The 25,271-nt window shown below is 44.0% G+C and overlaps 1 protein-coding gene across 4 annotated transcripts in view; it reads right to left on the bottom strand.

The window, feature by feature from the left end:
• The window catches only part of kcnd3 (potassium voltage-gated channel, Shal-related subfamily, member 3), a 530,781-nt gene that overhangs the window by 5,519 nt on the left and 499,991 nt on the right, over positions 1–25,271 (bottom strand). For 3 of the 4 annotated variants that reach the window (XM_039749437.1, XM_039749438.1, XM_039749436.1), the window contains one exon: positions 5,346–5,712. The exons of the other annotated variant lie outside the window; for it this stretch is intronic. In XM_039749437.1, coding sequence (XP_039605371.1) covers positions 5,526–5,712 — 187 coding nt within the window. In that variant the 3' untranslated portion in view covers positions 5,346–5,525. Of the gene's footprint in view, positions 1–5,345; positions 5,713–25,271 lie in introns of those variants that run through there. 4 annotated transcript variants of the gene reach the window in all.

Genomic DNA, 25,271 nt, shown 5'->3' with positions numbered 1-25,271 from the left:
CAGATTCATTTGGGAACAAAGTGCTTTGGACTGATGAGGCACAAATGGAGTTATTTGGTCAGAACAAAAAGCGATTTGCTGCATGACGGAAGAAGAACACCACATTCCAAGATAAACACCTGCTACCTACTGTCAAATTTGGTGGAGGTCCCATCATGCTGTGGGGCTGTGTGGCCAGTTCAGGGACTGGGGCCCTTGTTAAAGTCGAGGGTCGGGTGAATTCAACCCAATATCAACAATTTCATCAGGATAATGTTCAGGCATCAGTCACAAAGATGAAGTTACACAGGGGTTGGATATTCCAACAAGACAATGACCCAAAACACAGTTGGAAATCTACAAAGGCGTTCATGCAGAGGGAGAAGTACAATGTTCTGAAATGGCCGTCACAGTCCCCGGCTTGAATATCATTGAAAATCTATGGGATGATTTGAAGCAGGCTGTCCATACTCGGCAGCCATCAAATTGAACTGAATTGAACTGAACTGGAGAGATTTTGTATGAAGAATGGTCAGAAATACCTCCATCCAGAATCCAGACACTCATCAGAGGCTATAGGAGGACAGCGTCTAGAGGCTCAAAGGAGCAAAAGGAGGCTCAGCTAAGTGTTGATGTCATATCTCTGTTGGGTGCCCACATTTATGCACCTGTCTAATTCTGTTATGATGCATATTGCATATTTTCTGTTAATCCAATAAACTTAATGTCACTGCTGAAGTCCTACTGTGTCCATAAGGCATGTCAGATATTAAAAGGAAGTTCAGCCAATGAGAACCAAAAATCCAAAGAATTAAGAGGGGTGCCTAAACTTTTTCATATGACTGCACAATGTCTCGTCTCGCAGGACGTGAAAGTGTCTCTCTGAGAAAATCACATCTCGTCACAGGATTTTTTAATTATAATAGAGAGATTTGTGATCACTTGCTATGTTCTGATGCAGCGTTTCTCAACCTTTAAGTATGTGCGACCCGAGATTTCCTAATACAGTGGAACTTCGGCTTGCGAGTAACTTGGTTTACGAGTGTTTTGCAAGACGAGCTAAAATCTTTACTAAACTTTGACTTGATAAACGAGCGACATCTTGCAATATGAGTAGTATTTGTACGCTTTATCTGCTGAGCGTCATGTAGTCACAAATGAGCTGATGGTTCTTCTCTCTGTCTCTCTCTCTCTCTGCGGGATTGTGGGCAATCGTCTGCTATTTTCCGTCTGAGTCAGCGTGCCTCACTCATATAGTCAGCATCCGTACGAGTGCATGTGTGTGTGTGTGTGAGTCCCCGTTTTGCACCACCAGCTTTATTCAGCTTGAAACAGCAGCAGCGCGGGTTATTTATTCTAGCGGGATCTGCCACTCTCCTATACACAGACACAGCAGTCAGACAGGGTCGTGGTCAAGTGGTACTGTGCCCTGTGCATTTATAATGTTTCTTGTATCACCCACTGATGGCAGGCGCTTATAGCATGTCCGCAATCTTTCTGGATTCGCTTTTCACAGCAAACTGCCACAACGCTGGGTGCCTGCAATTGCTTTGGGACCTTCTTCCGCGTGTCGTCCCGTTGGGTGAAATCCCACAAGAGTTTAGAGACTCACTCCCTCCAGCCATGATTCTTTTCAGAGGTAAAGTTCAGGTTAATTTGTTTTATGTATTTTTACTTTATATTTTGTGCTAATCATTTTTATATGAATAGTTTTGAGTTGTGAAAAGAATCATCTGAGTTTCCATTATTTCTTATGGGGAAATTCACTTTGGCACTTTGGACTCCGAGCACGTTTCCGGAACGAATTATGCTCACAAACCGCGGTTCCACTGTAGTTTTAATCGTGCCCCTGTAACGTTTTTTTGAAACCCTAATAAAATGTGTTCCTATATTTTTTGCTGCCGAAGTTTTATTATGCCTACTTTACTTTTATCGACATTTATCTAACTCGATATTTATTTTTCTATTATCAAAATGTAGTTTAAGTTCATTTGTATTTTTTCATATTTTTGATTCTTGTGTTCACATCTTCGCGCCCCCTTTTTTGTTACAAACCGGATTCCAAAAAAGTTGGGACACTAAACAAATTGTGAATAAAAAGTGAATGCAATGATGTGGAGATGGCAAATGTCAATATTTTATTTGTAATAGAACGTAGATGACAGATCAAACGTTTAATCCGAGTAAATGTATCATTTTAAAGGAAAAATATGTTGATTCAAAATTTCACGGTGTCAACAAATCCCCAAAAAAATTGGGACAAGTAGCAATAAGAGGCTGGAAAAAGTAAATTTGAGCATAACGAAGAGCTGGAAGACCAATAAACACTAATTAGGTCAATTGGCAACATGATTGGGTATAAAAAGAGCTTCTCAGAGTGGCAGTGTCTCTCAGAAGCCAAGATGGGTAGAGGATCACCAATTCCCACAATGTTGCGCAGAAAGATAGTGGAGCAATATCAGAAAGGTGTTACCCAGCGAAAAATTGCAAAGACTTTGCATCTATCATCATCAACTGTGCATAACATCATCCGAAGATTCAGAGAATCTGGAACAATCTCTGTGCGTAAGGGTCAAGGCCGTAAAACCATACTGGATGCCCGTGATCTCCGGCCCTTAAACGACACTGCACCACAACCAGGAATGCTACTGTAAAGGAAATCACAGAATGGGCTCAGGAATACTTCCAGAAACCATTGTCAGTGAACACAATCCACCGTGCCATCCGCGTTGCCAGCTGAAACTCTACAGTGCAAAGAAGAAGCCATTTCTAAGCAAGATCCACAAGCTCAGGTGTTTCCACTGGGCCAGGGATCATTTAAAATGGAGTGTGGCAAAATGGAAGACTGTTCTGTGGTCAGACGAGTCACGATTCAAGTTCTTTTGGAAATCTGGGACGCCATGTCATCCGGACCAAAGAGGACAAGGACAACCCAAGTTGTTATCAACGCTCAGTTCAGAAGCCTGCATCTCTGATGGTATGGGGTTGCATGAGTGCGTGTGGCATGGGCAGCTTGCATGTCTGGAAAGGCACCATCAATGCAGAAAAATATATTCAGGTTCTAGAACAACATATGCTCCCATCCAGACGTCATCTCTTTCAGGGAAGACCCTGCATTTTTCAACAAGATAATGCCAGACCACATTCTGCATCAATCACAACATCATGGCTGCGTAGGAGAAGGATCCGGGTACTGAAATGGCCAGTCTGCAGTCCAGATCTTTCACCTATAGAGAACATTTGGCGCATCATAAAGAGGAAGGTGCGACAAAGAAGGCCCAAGACGATTGAACAGTTAGAGGCCTGTATTAGACAAGAATGGGAGAGCATTCCTATTTCTAAACTTGAGAAACTGGTCTCCTCGGTCCCCAGACGTCTGTTGAGTGTTGTAAGAAGAAGGGGAGATGCCACACAGTGGTGAAAATGGCCTTGTCCCAACTTTTTTGGGATTTGTTGACACACCATGAAATTTTGAATCAACATATTTTTCCCTTAAAATGATACGTTTTCTCAGTTTAAACTTTTGTTCCGTGATTTATGTTCTATTCTGAATAAAATATTAGAAGTTGGCACCTCCACATCATTGCATTCAGTTTTTATTCACGATTTGTATAGTGTCCTAACTTTTTTGGAATCCGGTTTGTACTTCATACCCCTCTAGGGGGGCCCACCCCCACAGGTTGAGAACCGCCGTTCTGATGTCATGTCATATTATCACTTATGTTGTAAGTTATCTTATTTGATTTCATCCTATGTCATAACGTGTCATTTTATGTTATCTTATGTCATGTCCCGGTCGCCTACGCTGTATGATGTTACCTTACCTTATGCTCTCTCACGTCATAACATGTTATTTTACGTCATGGAATGTGCTGTTGCTGGATGTAAATGTATGTCATAACATCTTATGCTATCTAATGTCACGTCATGTTCTGTCCTCTCATTTTCTCTTTTGCTTTGTCATGTCACGCCTTGTTATGCTGTATGTTATCTTGCACCGTGTAATGTCGCGAGACATTCTGTTGTGTTATGCTGTTGCGTCGCATGTCGTTTCTGTTACGTCAGACCACATGCCATGCCATGTTTTGTCATCTCCTGTTCTCTGACGTTAATTAAGTCGTATCACGACTCGTTATGCGATGTGATGCTATCTTGCATTATGTAATGTCACGGCATGTCCCATTTTGACAGGTCAGAATCTGTAATGTCACATTATGCTTTAGCAGGTGATGACACGTTATGCTTGGTTATGAAACCTCATGTAATATTATCTTACGCCTTGTTTTGTCACGGCATGTTCTATTTTATGTCACATTATCTTACGTTACGTCATGTCATTCCTTAACCTACATGATCTAATTTAAGGTTACAGGGGGCCAGAGACTCTCCCCGCATTATTGGGTTCAGGTCAGGGCCCGTGCCACAGCAGACCTCTTTCTGTTCTGTTCTGTTTAACAAGGCCTAATGGTGGTGGCTGATGAAGACTTTCAGAGAACGAGATAACATCCGCTCCTCCACTTCCAAGCTGAAGCCCACTACCCCTGGCTGGCCGCCATTGTGCTTCCCTTGAATGGATGATGTGCTACGCCAAGCTGCCTCCCCTCCAGGTGCTGAGATGGATGATACAAGCCCACCTTATTCTCTCAGGACAAGTGGAAACAGTTTGGACATAAAGGAAAAGAAAAAATAAAAGGTGAGACAGAAGCTGTAGTCCACATCAAGGTTGCAAAAACACAGGAACATTGAAATCTAAGCACACGGCGAACAACTGACGATAAAAAAGTTCTAAAGCCAAAGGCGCGAATGACTAGAGAAGCGGAAACATGTTGCACTCAACGATACTTCATGGGCACACTGGGATGTACTGGGAATGCCGGCCTCTAGGTTACACTATGAATGAGATATCCAGTGGTGGTGTGACACTCTAGCGTCGACTTCTAGAATACAGGAACGTCCTCGGAAATGACTCGCACACTCACTCACACACTCGCTCGCACGCTCGCGCACACACAAAGAAAATCAATGCACAACTTGGAGACTCTTGACACCCAACGCTCGCGCACTCAGCCTGGTAGCTCTTGAACGGAAAATAAAAAAAAATCTTCTCATTTTGGTAGCTCACGTGTGGTTTCGTTTTCTTTCCGTCGAGTCGAGATGTGCAAAAGGAGGCCCGCTTGCAATGCCAAGCATAGGTTATGTCACAGAGTTCACGTGGAAATTGCGGTGCCGTCCCTTTAAAGTCGACTGTTGTCCTCTCCTGTTCTTTCTGAAGGGGGTGGTGGTGGGGAGGATTTTATCCATTCAAACACCATAAAAATAAAATAAGGAAAAAAAAAAAATGGTGCTTGTGCACAGTGAATCGTGGCTTTTTTATTATTGGTCTCTTCGTTTGTTGACCCGGTCGAACAGTCCAAGTATACATGTCCTCGTCCAGACGTCCTCTTACGGGACCTTCCTGCTGAGGTTGCGGTGGCCGCCTCGTCTCCACAAAGGGACCTTCCCCTCCAGGTGCGGTTTGCATCTCTCACGACTCGAGCCCGGGCGCTTTACAAAGCTGACACTTTGACAATGTTCACTCCTGCGCTGGGCTGGCTGGGGCTCGATGGCTGGGGCAGGGAGCCCTCTGGGCTGGCGGTGGGAGGCGTGGGGATGCTGATTATTGCCGTGGTGATCTGCGAGCTTTGGCAGTTTAACCGGAGGGCCTCGTCAGACTGCACGTTGAGACTGGAGCGGCTGCGGGACACACAAGAAGGAGAGAACGTCAGTCAGATATACAGATCACTGGTGAGGGGGACCACAGAGGGGAGGAGCTTCAGCTATGATTGACACCAATACAGAACAGAATAAATTGAGATGGGGTGGAGTTACTGCTCTGATTGACACTCCTATTGATTGATGTCTCAAGTGATGGGAGGAGCCTCTGCTGTGATTGACACCAATACAGAATAGAATAAATTGAGATAGGGTGGAGTTACTGCTCTGATTGACACTCCTATTGGTTGATGTCTCAAGTGATGGGAGGAGCCTCTGCTGTAATTGACACTACTAGAGAGGAAAAATCCTAGAAATGGGTGAAGCTTCTATGACTGACAATCAGTTATAATTCTTGTTTACATGGGAGGAGCCTTTGCTTTGATTGACACCACTAGAAAGGAAAATCCTGGAAATGGGTAGAGCTTCTATGATTGACATTCAGTTGGGATTGTTGCTTACATGGGAGGAGCCTCTGCTGTGATTAGCACAAATACAGAATAGAATAAATTGAGATGGGGCGGAGTTACTGCTCTGATTGACACTCTTATTGATTAATGTCTCAAGTGATAGGAGGAGCCTCTGCTGTGATTGACACCACTAGAGAGGAAAAAAAATCCTAGAAATGGATGGAGCTTCTATGATTGACATTCAGTTGGGATTGTTGCTTACATGGGAGGAGCCTCTGCTGTGATTAGCACAAATACAGAATAGAATAAATTGAGATGGGGCGGAGTTACTGCTCTGATTGACACTCTTATTAATTAATGTCTCAAGTGATAGGAGGAGCCTCTGCTGTGATTGACACCACTAGAGAGGAAAAAAAATCCTAGAAATGGATGGAGCTTCTATGATTTACATTCAGTTGGGATTGCTGCTTACATGGGAGGAGCCTCTGCTATGATTGACACCACTAGAAAGGAAAATCCTAGAAATGGGTGGAGCTTCTATGATTGACAGTCAGTTGGGATTGCTGCTTACATTGGAGGAGTTTCTGTTGTGCTTGACACTCCCATTAGAGCAGAATCAATTGTGATTGGTGGAAGGAGACTATGCTGTGATTAACAGAGAGGTGAATCGATTGGGGCTGAAGTTTCTTTGGGAGGAGCTTCTGTGGTGACTGATGTTACTACAGAGGAAAATCAATTGAGACCGATGTTCCAGTAGGTGGAGCTTGTGATTTGACTGACAGTACTAGAGAAAAGAATCAGTTGTAATTGGTTCCCCTTGAAAGGACTGCACATTTTAAATTAAACTCCTGTGGGAGGAGCTTCTGTGATGACTGACATTACGATGCTGATTGATGCTCATGTAGGAGGAGCTTGTCTCCATTGGAGGGGAGTGTCAATTTGATTGACAGCACAGGGCAGAGGCTTCTGCTGTGATTAACAGTACTAAGGCTGACAATCAGTTGTCATTGATGCCTCTGGTGGCAGAAGTGACAATATTGGGAAAGGTTTAGGTGCCATTTGTATCAATAAAAAAGAGATGACATTGTAAATAGACGTAAATTCTATTATGAACGTCAATCGGGGTAATTACTTTATTGTTGGTGTTGGCATAAGGAGAAGAGCCATGGAAGTGGGCAGGGGAATCCTTTTTAACTGCAGGCTTGATTAATCAATGACTATATTTACTTTTGTGACAAAAAAGTCTGATAAATTAATGTCTCCTAATAATAATTAAAGGAGCAGGTTATTACTTTACATTGTAGCGGACAGCCGGCAGCTCATCCTGGCCGGGACGGCCCTGAGATGGAAGGATGGGGGAAGGCAGCTTTTCCAGGACACTGCCTCCCCTAAAACGCTAGATGGCAGCTCCCCTGGAGTGTAGTGGTGCCCCGGATTCCCACAGGGCATCCTGGGACTTCTCAGCTCTGTTGGGTGCTGCCAGGGGGACCTGTGAAAGGACCTGGGGAGCTATGCTAGGAAGTCACAAGAACGGAAGCCCTGAAGTACTTCCTGGTCAAAGACTATATAAAGGGCTGCTGGAGTGCCAGCAAATGAGCCGGAGTCGGGGGGAGTCGGGTAGAGGACAGAGCTTGCTGGGAGGTGATCCATTGTATTATCATTATTGGTTTTGCCTGGTTATGGTGGCGGAGGTCCTTCTGGGCAGTATAAAAACAAGAAGAATAATGAAATACCTTCTTGGTCATTTTACCCTGCGCTCAGTGTGTCTGTCTGTTGGGTTGAAAGGTGCAACAGTGGCCCCTAGCATCTCACAACACATACGACTGTAACGGTTGTCACATATTTTTATTGTTGTGTATGCTTTTAACTGTTTCTGCCACGTGCTTCCTTTAGAGATTACGTCCAGAGGAATTATTGACTGGGGGATATTTCTTTAAGGGGAGTAGGGGTCCAAACAGCGCCTGTGGGTCCTGGCTAAAATAGCTTTGGTGTGACGTAAATCTTCCTTAAACGGCAAGGAGGCGCGTAGTTTAAAGAGAGAGAAGAAAAGGAAAGAAGCGAGGAGGGTGGAGGAAGAAGAAAGTTTGTTTAAAGTAGTAGCTGGGTAGGAGAACGGAATTGGTAAAAGAAGCGATTGGTAAAGCACGGAAGGCTCCAAAATTACGGTTGGACGCAACGAAAAGGAGTATGGGCTAATGGGAAAGGATCTTCGGAGTGCACGGCTTTAAGTTGTATTTGTGTTGAGGGCAGCGGCCATGGGAGGACGCTAAGGCTCAGACTCCCGGGTGAGACGGATTTCAGCTTGTAACGAAGAATCGTCGCCAAGCCGGTGAGATCGCTCCTTTTTACCTATAAATACAGTGTACTAGTCAACGGAACGTAGTTGACTGGATTACTGGATTATTCACAGACTTCCCAGGGCGTGTGGCCAGACTCTTTAAATCAACTTAATATAAAAGGGAATGGGGAATGTGTGGGGGATTGTGAGACTGTGTGTCTAATTTATATTTGTATATATGTGTATTCCTACGGATATTTATTGTGAATATATGGGGGGTGTTGTTAAATAGGATATACAGTGGTGTGAAAAACTATTTGCCCCCTTCCTGATTTCTTATTCTTTTGCATGTTTGTCACAAAAAATGTTTCTGATCATCAAACACATTTAACCATTAGTCAAATATAACACAAGTAAACACAAAATGCAGGTTTTAAATGATGGTTTTTATTATTTAGGGAGAAAAAAAATCCAAACCTACATGGCCCTGTGTGAAAAAGTAATTGCCCCCTTGTTCAAAAATAACCTAACTGTGGTGTATCACACCTGAGTTCAATTTCCGTAGCCACCCCAGGCCTGATTACTGCCACACCTGTTTCAATCAAGAAATCACTTCAATAGGAGCTGCCTGACACAGAGAAGTAGACCAAAAGCACCTCAAAAGCTAGACATCATGCCAAGATCCAAAGAAATTCAGGAACAAATGAGAACAGAAGTCATTGAGATCTATCAGTCTGGTAAAGGTTATAAAGCCATTTCTAAAGCTTTGGGACTCCAGCGAACCACAGTGAGAGCCATTATCCACAAATGGCAAAAACATGGAACAGTGGTGAACCTTCCCAGGAGTGGCGGCCGACCAAAATTACCCCAAGAGCGCAGAGACGACTCATCCGAGAGGTCACAAAAGACCCCAGGACAACGTCTAAAGAACTGCAGGCCTCACTTGCCTCAATTAAGGTCAGTGTTCACGACTCCACCATAAGAAAGAGACTGGGCAAAAACGGCCTGCATGGCAGATTTCCAAGATGCAAACCACTGTTAAGCAAAAGAACATTAGGGCTCGTCTCAATTTTGCTAAGAAACATCTCAATGATTGCCAAGACTTTTGGGAAAATACCTTGTGGACTGAAGAGACAAAAGTTGAACTTTTTGGAAGGCAAATGTCCCGTTACATCTGGCGTAAAAGGAACACAACATTTCAGAAAAAGAACATCATACCAACAGTAAAACATGGTGGTGGTAGTGTGATGGTCTGGGGTTGTTTTGCTGCTTCAGGACCTGGAAGGCTTGCTGTGATAGATGGAACCATGAATTCTACTGTCTACCAAAAAAACCTGAAGGAGAATGTCCGGCCATCTGTTGGTCAACTCAAGCTGAAGCGATCTTGGGTGCTGCAACAGGACAATGACCCAAAACACACCAGCAAATCCACCTCTGAATGGCTGAAGAAAAACAAAATGAAGACTTTGGAGTGGCCTAGTCAAAGTCCTGACCTGAATCCAATTGAGATGCTATGGCATGACCTTAAAAAGGCGGTTCATGCTAGAAAACCCTCAAATAAAGCTGAATTACAACAATTCTGCAAAGATGAGTGGGCCAAAATTCCTCCAGAGCGCCGTAAAAGACTCATTGCAAGTTATCACAAACGCTTGATTGCAGTTATTGCTGCTAAGGGTGGCCCAACCAGTTATTAGGTTCAGGGGGCAATTACTTTTTCACACAGGGCCATGTAGGTTTGGATTTTTTTTCTCCCTAAATAATAAAAACCATCATTTAAAAACTGCATTTTGTGTTTACTTGTGTTATATTTGACTAATGGTTAAATGTGTTTGATGATCAGAAACATTTTGAGTGACAAACATGCAAAAGAATAAGAAATCAGGAAGGGGAAAATAGTTTTTCACACCACTGTATCTCTGTTTCTTTTCCTGGCTTTCTTTCTTGCTTTCTTTCTGTATATTATACAGTATAAGGGTAAAAGTGGGTGGCATATTACTTAGTGTTTATTTTTTGGATAAGGGGTAATTTAAATGGAGTTTTATGATTGGTGTGATTTATAATATATATTCTGTTGGTTAAACAATTGTTAGGTGATTATTTCTTTTTCTGGTATAAGCAACTCCATCTGGGGACATCAAAGTTGGGTCTAAGGTTCTGTCGGTTTTCGGACATTATAGTAGTATTTTCCTATGAGTAGGAGTTTTTCGTGTGTTCCGGGCTCCTCATCCAACAATTAGGGGAGTTCGCTACAAGACCTTTTTCAAACAAATAGTGATAGTGATAATAATACTTATATTGATTTACTCAGGAATAGAATAACAAACAGTAAATACAAAAACCCCAATGTGAGAACATACACAGAAGGGAACCAAAATATCACAAATAATACTGTCAATTCTCCGGGCTGAAGGCCCAACAAGCCAAAGTCCGTGTGTCTCAGGACTTACATGAGAATCTCAGGAGTGAAAGGTGATGTCCAGACTGCAGAGAGATGACCATTTGGTTAAGAATATTGAGCAATGTAGGTGAAGTGTCTTAGTCACGCTTGGTGTCACGTCATCGGACACCAATAACCGCAAACCGAGGCAGCAAATAGTCGAGCTCACAAGTTTACATAGCCTGGTGGAATTTGTGGAACATCAACCGTTGTAAAATTATAAGTAATCCTGCAGAAAACTTTCCTTTAAATTAGGGAGTGTGCTCAGGTAATGGTGTGCGTGTGTCCTTTTTAAATCATAATGACAACTGAAGTCACCCAAAGTTGCCATCCCCTTGAATGTCGGGGCTGATAAGATACACACAAGGTGACACACAGGTTCAAATGAAGGCCAATGAACTCTTTGAGGGCTGAATATTATTTCCAAAAAAAAACTGCACTGGTTTCACACATAAATGAACAAAAAACGTCAGTTGCCATGTGCTGTTGGTGTCTCTTTGGCATCTCTGGTGGCAGTGCCTGCACAGGGAGCGGCTCGATGGCCAGCAGGAATGCCCGGCAGGTGGGCGACGGTGGCAGTCGCAGTGTGAAGCAATATGGTGTGTACCTCTTGTCATCATAAGTGGTGGTCCACCCAGGCGAACGCTGCTGTAGGGGTATGAGCTACACGAACGTGTTCAGCACCACGATCAGGCCGATGCTGGTACCTCACTTTCATTTTTGATATCCATCTCCAGATCACTTGCATCAAACTCAGAATCTGAAAAGTCAGAGTCACATTCAGCGACAATACGTAAAACATCCATAGAGTCTTACTTTGCAGATTTGCTTTAGTCTCGCGCCAGATGTTGATGCCATTTTAGAGGCCGTTCGCTCTTCACTACTCCTGCACGCGTAGGGAATCGAGGTCAAATCAACAAAGCTACGCAACTCGCCTTCAAGCAAAGAGAGTCGAATTAAAATGTAAGGTCGAGTTTTGTTGCAGTTTACAGCCGAGTTCCATCCTCTACCCCTGAATTTCGACAAAAGTCGTCATCAGCCCTGAAAGAGTTAAGGGAGAGGGTCCACACCTCTTGGACTGTCATCAGTGTCTGTGTATGAAGAGTCCATCTAAACTCAGGCAGCGCTGCACTGACTTTGCTGGATACCAAGTCATGGGGAAAGCAAAAGAACTGACAAAGGACCTGCGAGAAAAGGGTGTTGAGTTGGATAAATCAGGAAAAGAGATCTGAAGATGCCAGTCAGTGGTGTTCAAGTGAAGTCAAATTGGGGAGCATGCACTGGTACAGCTCGTTGCCACACCCACTACACGTCGAAACAGCTCGGGATCCCGGTTGGCAACCACCTAGGCAGACACGCGGTGCAGTCTCACCCTCCAGAAATGACCCTCTATCTGCCGCAGCCAGGTGTTACGTGGGTGACCCCTTGGCCTGGTCCAGCCACTCGGGTCCCCAACAATGAGGATAAACGTGCCACATGGCCGTAGTGCCGTAACTGAAGCTCCCTCTCAATGCAGGTCATGTGCCTCATTCGGGACTCCATGAGCAACACAACCAAACCAGTGGTACCCAAGGATTCTCTGAAAAGACACTGAAGGACTCCAGTCTTCATCTCAGCTCACTGGATAGCGTCCATGTGTCATAACCATATAGCAAGACAGGAAGCACCAGGACTCTAAAGACTTGGACCTTCATCCTTTAGCAGATATCAGGAGTGCCACACACACCTTTCCAGTGACCTCATGACCCTGCTGTGCTCTCCCAATCCATCTACTGACTTCATAGGAAGAGTCACCGGAGACATGAATGTCACTGCCGAGGTAAGTAAACCTCTCAACGAGGTTGACACTCTCTCTGCAGACAGACACACTGCCAATGGCCGTGCCCAAGATGTCATTAAAGGCCTGGCTGCTGGTTTTTATCAGGACACTCGCAAGCCCAGACACTCACTCAGTCTCTCGAGCGCCCCGATCAGAGCCTCCATTGACTCCGCGAAGATCACAGCATCGTCAGCAAAGTCAAGATCCGTGAATCTTTCTTTACCAACAGATGCCCCACAGCCGCTGGACCCCATGACCTTGCCCAATACCCAGTCCATACAAGCATTGAACAGAGTAGGAGCAAAAACACACCACTGACAAACTCCAGAATCAACTGGGAAAAACGCAGAGGCCTCCACTCTGCACTGCACTCACAGAACCAGTGTACAGGCCGGCCATGACATCCAGCAACCTCGAGGGGATCACGCGAACCCTCAGGATGTCCCATAGGGCAGCTCGATCAACTGAGTCGAACGCTTTGTGAAAATCGACAAAGGCTGCAAAGAAACTCTGCCGAAATTCGCGTTTGTGCTCCATGAGAACCCTCAGTGCCAGGATGTGGTCGATGGTAGACTTCTTAGTCTGAAGTGGTGTTCAGACTCTGATAATAAAGTGGAGAGTTAGGAGTTCTGTTGTTACCAGGCCACAGTCAGGCCTGTAGAGGGGACTGGGTGGTCTCATCGTCTGGAATCCCTGCAGATTTTAGTTTTTTTTTCTCCAGCCGTCTGGAGTTGTTTTTTTGTTTTTTCTGTCGTCCCTGGCCATCGGACCTTACTCTTATTCTATGTTAATTAAAGTTGACTAATTTTATTTTCTTACTGTGTCTTTTATTTTTCTGTTCTTCATTATGTAAAGCAATTTGAGCTACATTTTTTTGTATGAAAATGTGCTACAGAAATAAATGTTGTTGTTGTAGACCACCTGAGATTCCAGCCACACCCGCCAGGCTAATCTGTCGAGATGCCAGGAAAAACCCCACAAGCCACTTCAGCATAGATACGGGCAAACAAGTGGCGCTGCTGTTTCGATATGCACAATAATAATAATAATAATTCTTTGCATTTATATAGCTGTTTTCTCACTATTCAAAGTGCTCTGCAATTGCAGGTGAAAGGCCTTGTTCAAGGGCCCAACAGAGCAGAGTCCCTATTGGCATTTATGGGACTCGAACTGGCAACCTTCCGATTGCCACTGTAGGTTTCTAGCCTCCCTCAGATCCACTTGAACAAAAATGGGCTCCACGGTCGAGATGCAAGAAAAATGTCTTTACTATGCCAACGCCACAAAACAGCCCACTTACAATGTGCCAGACAGCATCCAGACAAGCCTCAAATCTTTGGCGTGATGAGACCAAAACTGAACTTTACAGTCACAACCACAAACGTAAGACCCATGACACAAAGTGCACCATCTCTACTGTGAAGCACGGCGGTGGATCTGTGATGTTCTGGTGGATGCGTCAGCTACGGTGGGCACAGGGAACTCGGTGAAAACTGATGACAAGATGAATGCAGCACATTACTGGAAAATACTGGAGGACAACTGGCATTCATCAGTGCAGAAGTTGCTCGTAGGGCACACTTGGATCTTCTATCATGACAAATGAGTCAAAACACAAGACCATGTCAACCCTTCAGTGGCTACAGCAGAACAAAGAGAACAACCACAAGGCTCATGACACAAAGTACACCATCCCTACTGTGAAGCACGATGGTGGATTATCAGCTGTAAACATTGACAAAACTCACTGTTACTTTACAGGTAGACCCCCTTTGCTTGGAGAAATGTCAGACTCGACTTCATGCTGAATCCCTGTGTTTGTGTGAAGTAAACACCATCTAGAGTGGCATCGACATCGGACGAGGGAGCGAAGCGAATGTCAAAGCAAAATATGCAGTGGAAATAACTTATATATATATATATAAAACTTATATTTCATTATTTTGAATCGGATTCTTGACTTGTCGGACTCCAATTTTGGTACAAGTGACCTGGGGCCTCATGCATAACGCCATGCATAGAATTCACACTATAACATGGCGTAAAGACAAAAGTGGAAATATGCAAACGCACAAAAAAATCCAGATGCATAAATCGGTTCGTTCGCCAACTTCCACGTTCTTCCACTCCATAAATCCCGGTCAGCGTGAAAAGTAACGCACGTGCACGCGTCTGCTGTCCCGCCCCAACTCCTCCCAGAATTACGCCTCTTTGAATATGCAAATCAATATAAATAGCCCTTAAGCTCAGCATTCTGTGAAAAGGCAATGGCAAAAGCACAGGGGGAAATAGAAGAATTTCAGCGAATGCCAAGTGGAGGCAAAGAAAAACTGTTGGTTTAAACAGTGGGATAAACAAGAAAAGGAAGTCAATCGAGTGACCTAGAGTGTCGGAGAAACTCGAAAGCTCAACTTCACAAAGTCGTACAGTGCCAAATTAAAAAAGAAGTTGTCAGACATCAAAGTCGCCATGAAAAGGGGAGTCGTAGCCCACCGTCTGAGTGTCATATGAAAGCTTATTAGGGTACAGAGAAAAAAAAATAGGGACACAGTGGGGGAAAAAGTATGAAATGTCAACTTTAATCTCGAAATTTCCACTTTAATCACGTAGTTTATTTTGTCATTAAAGTAGAACATCATAAACTTCATCTTAAAATTGTTTAATTTACTAGTTTCTCAAAAACCATCGTAACTAAAGTAGCACATTTAAATGCTTTGTTTTGTATTTGATCTTCTATGTGCTCTGTGTGTGTGAATCTCTATGTGCTTCTTAAACCGGCTTTCTCTTCCTCCGACAGGACACAGAATCCATTACATTTGTGATATTACAGCTCTCTGAATAATTTAAATACTGAGAAGTATACGTGATGTCATTTTCATGATGATAGGAGTTAAAGCACGTTATTAAACACGTGAACACGATGGCGCAGTGATTGTTCATGTCTCACACATGATGCTTGCTGCGCCATGCGCAACCTTCGATGAAATAATTTACTGCAGCAGTACTGTCTCTTTCAGACGTACTAACCTCCAATTCCTGTCCTTCCTTTTCTATCTCCAAATACCCAATCTCCACACAATCAGCTCTGTAATAGACGTTAAGGCATCTGTAAGCTTAGAACGCCGATTCTTCAAAACGTTTAAGGAACATTGAAATATCTTTGTAGTACGTGTTTAATTATTCTATCCATCTATTCATCCAGGGTCACGCCAGCACCAGTATGGATACAGAGCGAGACGGGAACAACGGGGCCCCAGCTCCTTTCTAGCACTGCTACACCGTGTCCTAACATGTTTAATTATTAACAATATAGATTATTTAAATGATGTTAACATTTAATTTGTATAATGTAATAAACATACTTTTCTGCATTTCATCTTAAAAATGATATCGTCATCATATGTAAATACGCGCTTTATAAAGTGGCTCAGGTTGAGCAATATTATAACAGTATCGCAAGTTTACAGTGAGGTGATTGTACTGATAAGTACAGACAGTTCTACAAGGAGCACTTGATGGACTGATTGAGTGCGTTTAGAGTTCTTGTGATGAAACTGTTTCTGAACCGCGAGGTCTGTACAGGAAAGGCTCTGAAGCGTTTGTCGTATGGGAGAAGTTCAAATAGACAGCGTGGCTGAGGCAGCGTGTGCTTGATGCTGTATACCGATAATTCTTGTTCTGATCAGCTGCTGTACTCCTGTGATTCACACTCAGATACAGTGATATAAATACTCCGAGTGGTGCAGTGAGAGTAATATGGAAAAAGATGATCCGCTGTGGCAACTCCTAACAGGAGCAGCTGAAAGAAGAAGGTGCAGTGAGAGTAACAACACTAAAGCAGCTATGGTATTTAGAATAGTTTTACCATTCCATGGACCATTATATTGTTACTGGTTAATTACAATCAGATGCATTAAATTAATAAAAAATATGCGGTTAATTTTAGTGTATTTATAAAGCTGCATCAGGGATGTGGATCTAAAAAAGAAAGGGAAGCCACACTGGAACAGTAGCACTGCTTTGACGCTGGGCGCCGCCAGTTTGTAAAACCGAGCGGAGAACTTGCGTATGCCAGGGTTTTAGCTAGCGTGAAAATGTGCGTGGCTTTGCCTCAAGTGTAGGTTTTATACATCGCGATTTGAGAGTGGAAATGGGCGTATGCAACATTTTTGTGCATACGCACTGTTTACACATGAGGCCCCTGCAGACTGAGCTCTAAAACAGAAAGTGAGGTACCAGCATCAGCTGATCCACTGCCACCCCTGCCTCTGTGCAACTGCTGCTGTGACAGGCAGACATGGCTAACAGACGCTGCGACAGGGCACTGCACACAGCAACAGATGTGTTCTGTTGATTTATGTGAGAAACTATTCCTTTGTGCGCTTTTCAGAAGGTTTTTTATTTTTTGAAAAATAAGCAGCCCTGGGAGAAAAGGAAAACAAAAAGTCAGTGCTGAAAGAGTTAAGGTCTCTGGTGGTGGTGATTACCTGCCGAACCGGGGGTTGGCGCTGTAGTCTCATGCCTTCTCTCTCCTGACGGCCACTCCCCTATCCTCCTGGACCCACCCCTTCCTGTCAAGTGACTATGTAACCCCTGGACCAACCATCTTGTTCTCACTTCTGTTCTGAACTTGCAAGTTCAGACATTCCCACAAATTATTACATGTTGCATTTTTCTGCATAATTCTGTCAAATTATATGGGATCACCAAGGTGGCACACAAACTCTTTCATTTTTTTTATAATTGCATAGAAACTAATAAAGAAAAAAAGTGAGAGTCATTAGAGGGACTTGCATGCTGCATCTGATTATTTAACATCTATTAAAAGATGGAAAAAGAGAGTCAAACCACATACACCAGGAGCTAAAACTGAAAAAAAGCGGAATCTCATTACAAGGAATGTAATCCAAGTAAAAAGTGAGAATCATTATGTGAATTATCTGAAAGGAGATGTTTAAAAAAATGTAAGTTTCATTATGCAAAATCTATTAAAAGAAGGCAAAAAGGAGTCCAGCCGCACAGAATCTAAGAGGAGACGCTGAAAAACGGGAGTGTTGTATGTCCTGCCTACGGGAAAAAAAGGAAACGAGAGAGAGAGAGAGACGAAGTATGTAGAATCTGAAAGAAAATGACGGAAAAAAGCGCAAATCTTAATCGCAAGGAATCCAATCAGAGTTAAAGCATGACAAGCATTATGTGGAATCGATTCAAAATGGTGTGGACCGAATAAGAAGACACAGTCTCATTGCATCAAATTAAAGTGAAGAGTGAGAATCATGGTGCGGAATCTGAAAGGAGACGGCACGTGAAGCGAGTCTCGTTGTGTCAAATCAATTAAATGATGGCAACAGTTGAGTCGGACTACTCAAAATCTAAGAGGGGACGATGAAACAATAAATGAAGTCTCAGTGTGTCCAGTGCATTTTAAAAACTTGGACAAGAGAGTCATGAATACAAAAGAAGCCAAGAGGAGACGATGGAATTACGTGGAATCAAATATAAAACACAAAGTGAGGATCATTACATGGAATCAAATGTGTAAGGGCCACTGGTTAGTTAGTCAGTTTATGTTATGGCTCTGAGGCTGGGAATCTGTGCTGGCAATCAGAAGGTTGCTGGTTTGAATCCCGTAAATGCCACAAGTGACTCTACTCTACTTGAGCAAAGCCCCTTAACCTGCAATTGCTCCGTCCTGGGCATGACGTTAATCTGCAAGCAGGTCCTCCAATTTACAGGGAAAACTTGGGGGGTTGGTGGCAGGATTGGCACTGCAGCCACCATCGAAAACCTCACACTGTTCAGTGTGGTGCTGAGGTGTCACCCGCTGCACTCAGGTCCCAATCCAGGTGCGACTGTCACGTGATGGGTGCAGCAATGCATTATCAGTACATGGCCCCATCCTCTCCTCTACTTTAGGTTGTGTTAAATTGATAGAAGTACTTCCTTAGCTAATTAGGCCTGGGAAATTTAACATGTTAATTTTTGAAATTAATGTGGCCTGTTAACTTGTTGATAAAATATTGTCACATCCAGGAACGGTAATTACACAAACAACTCGGGCAGTGCTTTGGTCAGAGCAGCATTTTCATGTACAGTTGTGCTTGAAAGTTTGTGAACCCTTCAGAATTTTCTGTATTTCTTCATAAATATGACCTAAAACATCATCAGATTTTCACTCAAGTCCTAAAAGTAGTGTCCGGGATGCCAGGGGCAACGACCCGGCCGGGACGCCGTGAGGGACCGGAAGAGGGTCAAAGCCCACCCTGGATCACGTGGGGGCCGCCTTCCTGGTTGTTCTGGGGGCCACGGGTACAGGGCATGGAAGCTCCACCCTGAAGGGGCCCGTGGTCACCGCCAGGAGGCGCCCAAATGCCTTGGGGACCTGTTACCCCAGCACTTCCTGGTGTGGAGGAAGTGCTGGGGGGAAGATTTAGGACGACACCCGGAGAGCCGCCGGGAGGACAGCCGGCACTTCCGCCACGCTGGGGCGTGGCCAAGGGAGGAATGCCAGGAACACCTGTTGCTCATCCGGGGACTGTATAAAAGGGGCCGTCTCCATTCATTCAGCGCTGGAGTCGGGTGGAAGAAGAACAAGGCACGAGAGAGGTGTGGAGCCGACCCGGACACAGACAGGCGGACATGTTGTTCTTCATCACCACACGTTTTATTTACAATAATATTTACAATAAATGGTCACTAAGACCCAGTCCAAAAGTGCACAAACCCCAACACACAGTCCTGGCCACACAAATGCCTCTTCTCACGCCGCCTCCACACCTCTCTCGTGCCTTGTTCTTCTTCCACACGGCCCCTTTTATACAGTCCCCGGATGAGCACCAGGTGTTCCTTGCATTCCTCCCTTGGCCACGCCCCAGCGTGGCGGAAGTGCCGGCTGTCCTCCCAGCAGCTCTCCGGGTAATGTCCAAAGTCTTCCCCCCAGCACTTCCTGGTGTGGCGGAAGTGCTGGGGTAACAGGTCCCCAAGGCATTGGGGCGCCTCTTGGCAGTGACCACGGGCCCCTACAGGGTGGAGCTTCCATGCCCTGTACCCGTGGGCCCCAGAACAACCAGGAAAACGGCCCCCACGTGATCCAGGGTGGGCTTTGACCCTCTTCCGGTCCCTCACGGCGTCCCGGCCGGGTCGTTGCCCCTGGCATCCCTGACAGTAGATAAAGAGAAACCAGTTAAACAAATGAGACAAACATATTATACTTATTATTATTTATTGATTGAGGAAAATGATTGAATATTACATATTTGTGAGTGGCAGAAGTATGTGAACCTCACGGATGATCAGTTAGTTTGAAGGTGAAATTCGAGTCCAGTGTTTTCAATCAATGGGATGCCAATCAGGTGTTGAGTGGGCACCCTGTGTTATTCAAAGAACAGGATCTATCAAAGTCTGCTCTTCACTACACAAGTTTGTGGAAGTGTATCATGGCACGAACAAAGGAGATTTCTGAGGACCTCACAAAGAGAGTTGTTGATGCTCATCAGGCTGGAAAAGGTTACAAAGCCATCTCTAAAGAGTTTGGACTCCACCAATCCACAGTCAGACAGATTGTGTACAAATGGAGGAAATTCAAGACCATTGTTACCCTCCCCAGGAGTGGTCGACCAACAAAGATCACTCCAAGAGCAAGACACACGTGTAATAGTCGGCGAGGTCACAAAGGACCACAGGGTAACTTCTAAGCAACTGAAGGCCTCTCTCACATTGACTAATGTTCATGTTCATGAGTCCACCATCAGGAGAACACTGAACAACAATGGTGTGCATGGCAGGGTTACAAGGAGAAAGAAAGCCACTGCTCTCCAAAAAAAACATTGCTGCTCGTCTGCAGTTTGCTAAAGATCACGTGGACAAAACAGAAGGCAATTGGAAGAATATTTTGTGGATGGATGAGACCAAATAGAACTTTTTGGTTCAAATGAAAAGCGTTATGTTTGGAGAAAGGAAAACACTGCAGTCCAGCATAAGAACCTTATCCCATCTGTGAAACATGGTGGTGGTAGTATCAGGGTTTGGGCCTGTTTTGCTGCATCATGATGGAACAATGAATACTGAATTATATCAGAGAATTCTAAAGGAAAATGTCAGGACATCTGTCCATGAACTGAATCTCAAGAGAAGGTGGGTCATGCAGCAAGACAACGACCCTAAGCACACAAGTCGTTCTACCAAAGAATGGTTAAAGAAGAATAAAGTGAATGTTTTGGAATGGCCAAGTCAAAGTCCTGACCTTAATCCAATCGAAATGTTGTGGAAGGACCTGAAGCAAGCAGTTCATGTGAGGAAACCCACCAACATCCCAGAGTTGAAGCTCTTCTGTACGGAGGAATGGGTGAAAATTCCTCCAAGCCGGTGTGCAGGAATGATCAGAAGTTACCGGAAACGTTTAGTTGCAGTTATTGGGGGTCACAGCAGATACTGAAAGCAACGGTTCACATACTTTGGCCACTCACAAATATGTAATATTCGATCATATTCCTTAATAAATAAATGACCAAGTATAATATGTTTGTCTCATTTGTTTAACTGGTTTCTCTTTTATCTACTTTTAGGACTTGAGTGAAAATCTGATGATGTTTCAGGTCATATTTATGCAGAAATATAGAAAATTCTAAAGGGTTCACAAACTTTCAAGTACAACTGTATGTATGTGCATGCGTGACTTGAAAGGATCTCATGGCAAAAGTCATCATCTCGCGGGACTTCCATCCAAAAGTATATATATCTATTATAATAAAAAAAAATCTTGGGACGAGACTTATATAATATGTATAATATAATATATATCTCATATATAAACGTCTACGAGTGGTAGTGTGTGTCTAGCTGTCTGTCTGGCCTGGAAGTGAGACGAGAAGTGGAGTTGTGGTAAGGACTCCGTGCCTCTGAGGATACACAACTGAGGCGATCACGTCCGCAAAATGAAACCTCCGAAGAAAGACAAAGTCACTTAGCCGCTAATACAGAAGCCAGGCGAATACATCGGCAGAACGAATCCTCCAAAGAAAGACAAAGTCGATTAGCCGCTAATACAGAAGCCAGGCGAGCACATCGGCAAAACAAAACATCCAAAAAGAGAGTCACTCGCTTAGTCGCTAATACAGAAGCGAGGTGAGCACGTCGGCAAAACGGTATCCCTTTTACATTTCCTCCTGCCGCTAATACACAAACGATGCAAACATGTCGGCAAAACGAATCCTCCTAGGAGAGAGACGCCCAGAGGAGTTACCTGACATCTCTACATTTCAAGTTTTTTTCTGATGATTTCAATTGTTTCTAGGACCCCAAGGTTTTTACAACACGGACTTACACAGCTAGTAATCCAATAAGAATCCAAGCAGAAAGTTGGGCTCATTACTTGGAATTTAATAAAAGATTAACTGGAAGCACATGATGGCTAGGAGGACGCATTGCTTATTCTAATATGAGACAAACAAAACAGGGAGACGTGAAATGTCATAGCTGACAGGGAAAAAATATTTCAAGCTCATCGAGGAGAATCAAACAGAAGACTTGATGAAGTGAGGCTCGTTACGTGGAATCTTAAAGATGATTACAGAGGGGAAACAAAGGAGGCTTGTTGTTCTGAATCCCACAACCCTGAAGTGGACTAATGGCCTCAATATGGCTGGATGGATGAACGGTAATATCTAGAATCTAATGAGACACAGAGGAAAAGGTGAGGTCCATTATGTCAACTCTAATGACATTCATTTAAAAAGTCTCCATCAGCGAAGAGCCACGTGAATAAAGTGGGACTCATTACTCGTTGCCTAAAAAGAAACAAAGAGCGTTCTGAAGAATCGAGTTGCAACGATGAGACGGCTTTCATAAAGAGACGGTAAAAAAAAAAAAAAGAAAAGAAATGCAGAGCCGTTTTGTTAAATCTCAAAGCTGACGGGGGAAAAAGTGAAGGCCATTGGGTAAAATGTATAAAAAGTGAGGCTCATTACACGAAAAGGTCAAACCTGACAGTTAAAAAAAAAATGGGCAAAATCCACGGAGCAGAATCTGACAGCAGGCCGCGGAAAAAAAAAGGGAGACTCATTACTTCAAATCGAGTTAAGAGAGGGTGAAAGAGTGGAGGGTCATTAGGTAGAATCTCAAAGCTGATGGCCGAAAAAGACAAAGTTCACGGATGTAAAAATCTAATAAAGAGAAAAAGAGGAAAAGAGAGGAGAGGCTCGTCACACAAAACCCAATAAACGGATGAAAGTGTGATTAACTGAAACTACCTGATGGTGTAAAGAGTGGGATTGATATGTCACGGTGTTTCAGTCAGCACGAGGTTCAAAGTCATGTTTCTGGTCGGCTGTGTCTAATTTTGTATCATTTATTAGTATGAATGTTTTGTTTATGTATTATGTCTATTTTTCTGTGTGTTTATTTTTAAGTGGTATTGTCCTATGTGTTTTGTGGGTGGCTCCCCAGGGGGCGGTGCCACCTGTCAATCACTTCCAGGAATGACGCTCCGCCCTTTTTCATTCTGAATGTGCCGCGGAGTGGAGCGTGCATGGAGTTTTCTGTGCTTTGCTGTTGCTTTTCGTGTTTCCTGGACTTTTTGAACTGGTGCTCTGTTTTTTTTAGTATGATTTTGGACTTTGTTTACTGGGAACTGCTTTATTTGCCCTTTTTGGCAATTCCTTTGTGCTCTTCGGAGCTTTGCGCTTGCACATCCTTTTGTTAAAATAAACCTTTTCCTTTATATAAACATCTACGTGTGGAAGTGTGTGTGTCTGTCTGTCCAGCCCAGAAGTGCGAGGCTACAGCGTGAACCTCAAAGAGCCGGCAAGGTGGCCAAAGTTAACGAGAAGAAAGAAGGACGAGGCCACAGCATGAAGCTGAAAGAAAGCGACTCCGCCGCCAAAGTGAAACCGCCGAGGAAAGACAAACTCGCTAAGCTGCTAATACACAAGCGAGGTGAGCACATCGGAGATACAAAACCACCAGGGAAAGACTAACTCACTTAGCCACTGGGAGACAAGCAAGGTGAGCACATTGGCGAAACAAAACCTAAGAAGAAAGACAAACTCGCTTAGCCACTGATAGACAAGGGGGGCAAGCAAATCGGCAAAATAAAACCTCAGAAGAGAGACAGAAATTCGCTTAGCTGCTGATAGACAAGGGGGGGCGAGCATGTTGGCAAAATGAAACCTCTGAGGAGAGAGAAACTCACTTAGCCGCTGATAGACAAGCAAGACGAGCACATCGATGAAACGAAACCTCCAACAAGAGAGAAACTCACTTAGTTGATGATAGACAAGTGGGGCGAGCATGTCCGCAAAACAAAACCACCGAGGAAAGACAAACTCACTTAGCCGCTGATAGTCATGGGAGGTGAGCACATCGGTAAAACGAAACCTCCAACGAGAGAGAAACTCACTTAGGCGCTGATAGACAAGTGAGACGAGCACATCGATGAAACAAAACCTCCAATGAGAGAGAAACTCACTTAGTTGATGATAGACAAGTGGGGCGAGCGTGTCCGCAAAGCAAAACCACTGAGGAAAGACAAATTCACTTAGCCGTTGAAAGTCATGGGAGGTGAGCACATCGGTAAAACAAAACCTCCAACGAGAGAGAAACTCACTTAGCCGCTAATACACAAGCAAGGTGAGCACATTGGTGAAACAAAACCGCCAAGGAAAGACAAACTCGCTTAGCCGCTGATAGACAAGGGGGGCGAGCATGTTGGCAAAATGAAACCTCTGAGGAGAGACAAACTCACTTAGCCGCTGATACACAAGTGAGACGAGCACATCGGCGAAACAAAACCTCCAACGACAGTGAAACTCGCTTAGCCGCTGATAGACAAGGGGGGCGAGCATGTCAGCAAAATGAAACTGCTGAGGAAACACAAACTTGCTTAGCCGCTGATACAGAAGCGAGGGGAACACATCGGCAAAATGAAACCACCAGCGAAAAACAAAGATGCTTAGTCACTGATAGACAAGGGGGGCGCGCACGTCAGCAAAACTAAACGGCCGACTCTGCATTTCAGTTGTTTTCTGACAATTTCAATAGTTTCCAGGAGCCCAAGCTTTCTACAGCACGGGCTTGCACAGCTAGAACTTTCTAAAGATCTTTCACTGCCCTTTCAGCGTCTAGTCGGGTTTTTGACTCCGTTTTCCCACCCTCTAGTGGTCTTTTTTTGAAAGTGTTTTGGGACTCCTGCAGTCAAGGTCCGATGGGAAAGGCACTATACAAATAAAATGCATTATTACTAAGTAAGGCAGATGTAGGGCTTCTTTCGTAGAATCCAACCAAGAAATAAAGACACGTGGGATGTGCTACAAATAATCAAAAAGGGAATTCAGAACAAAAATAAAACAGAGAGACGAAAGAGTGCAAATTGGTGGGCTGACTGTGGAACTTCATATAGAAATTCAAGTTCTCGATAGTGAAACACTAAATGGTGAAAAAAGTGAGATGGATTTGCTAACTGCTAAGAAGGTGAATTGAAGAATTGAATAGGAGGAAGATGAAAAGGTGAGGCTCACTCAGAATACCAGCAATCTGTCAAATCATCACAGGGGGACTTGGACAGCAGACCAGCTCAGGGCAGATGAAATTGAATGTCAGTAA

The sequence above is a fragment of the Polypterus senegalus genome, chromosome 3 (genome assembly GCF_016835505.1).
Source record: "Polypterus senegalus isolate Bchr_013 chromosome 3, ASM1683550v1, whole genome shotgun sequence".
Classification (NCBI taxonomy): Eukaryota; Metazoa; Chordata; class Cladistia; order Polypteriformes; family Polypteridae; genus Polypterus; species Polypterus senegalus.
This window is presented reverse-complemented; position numbering and strand designations above follow the sequence as displayed.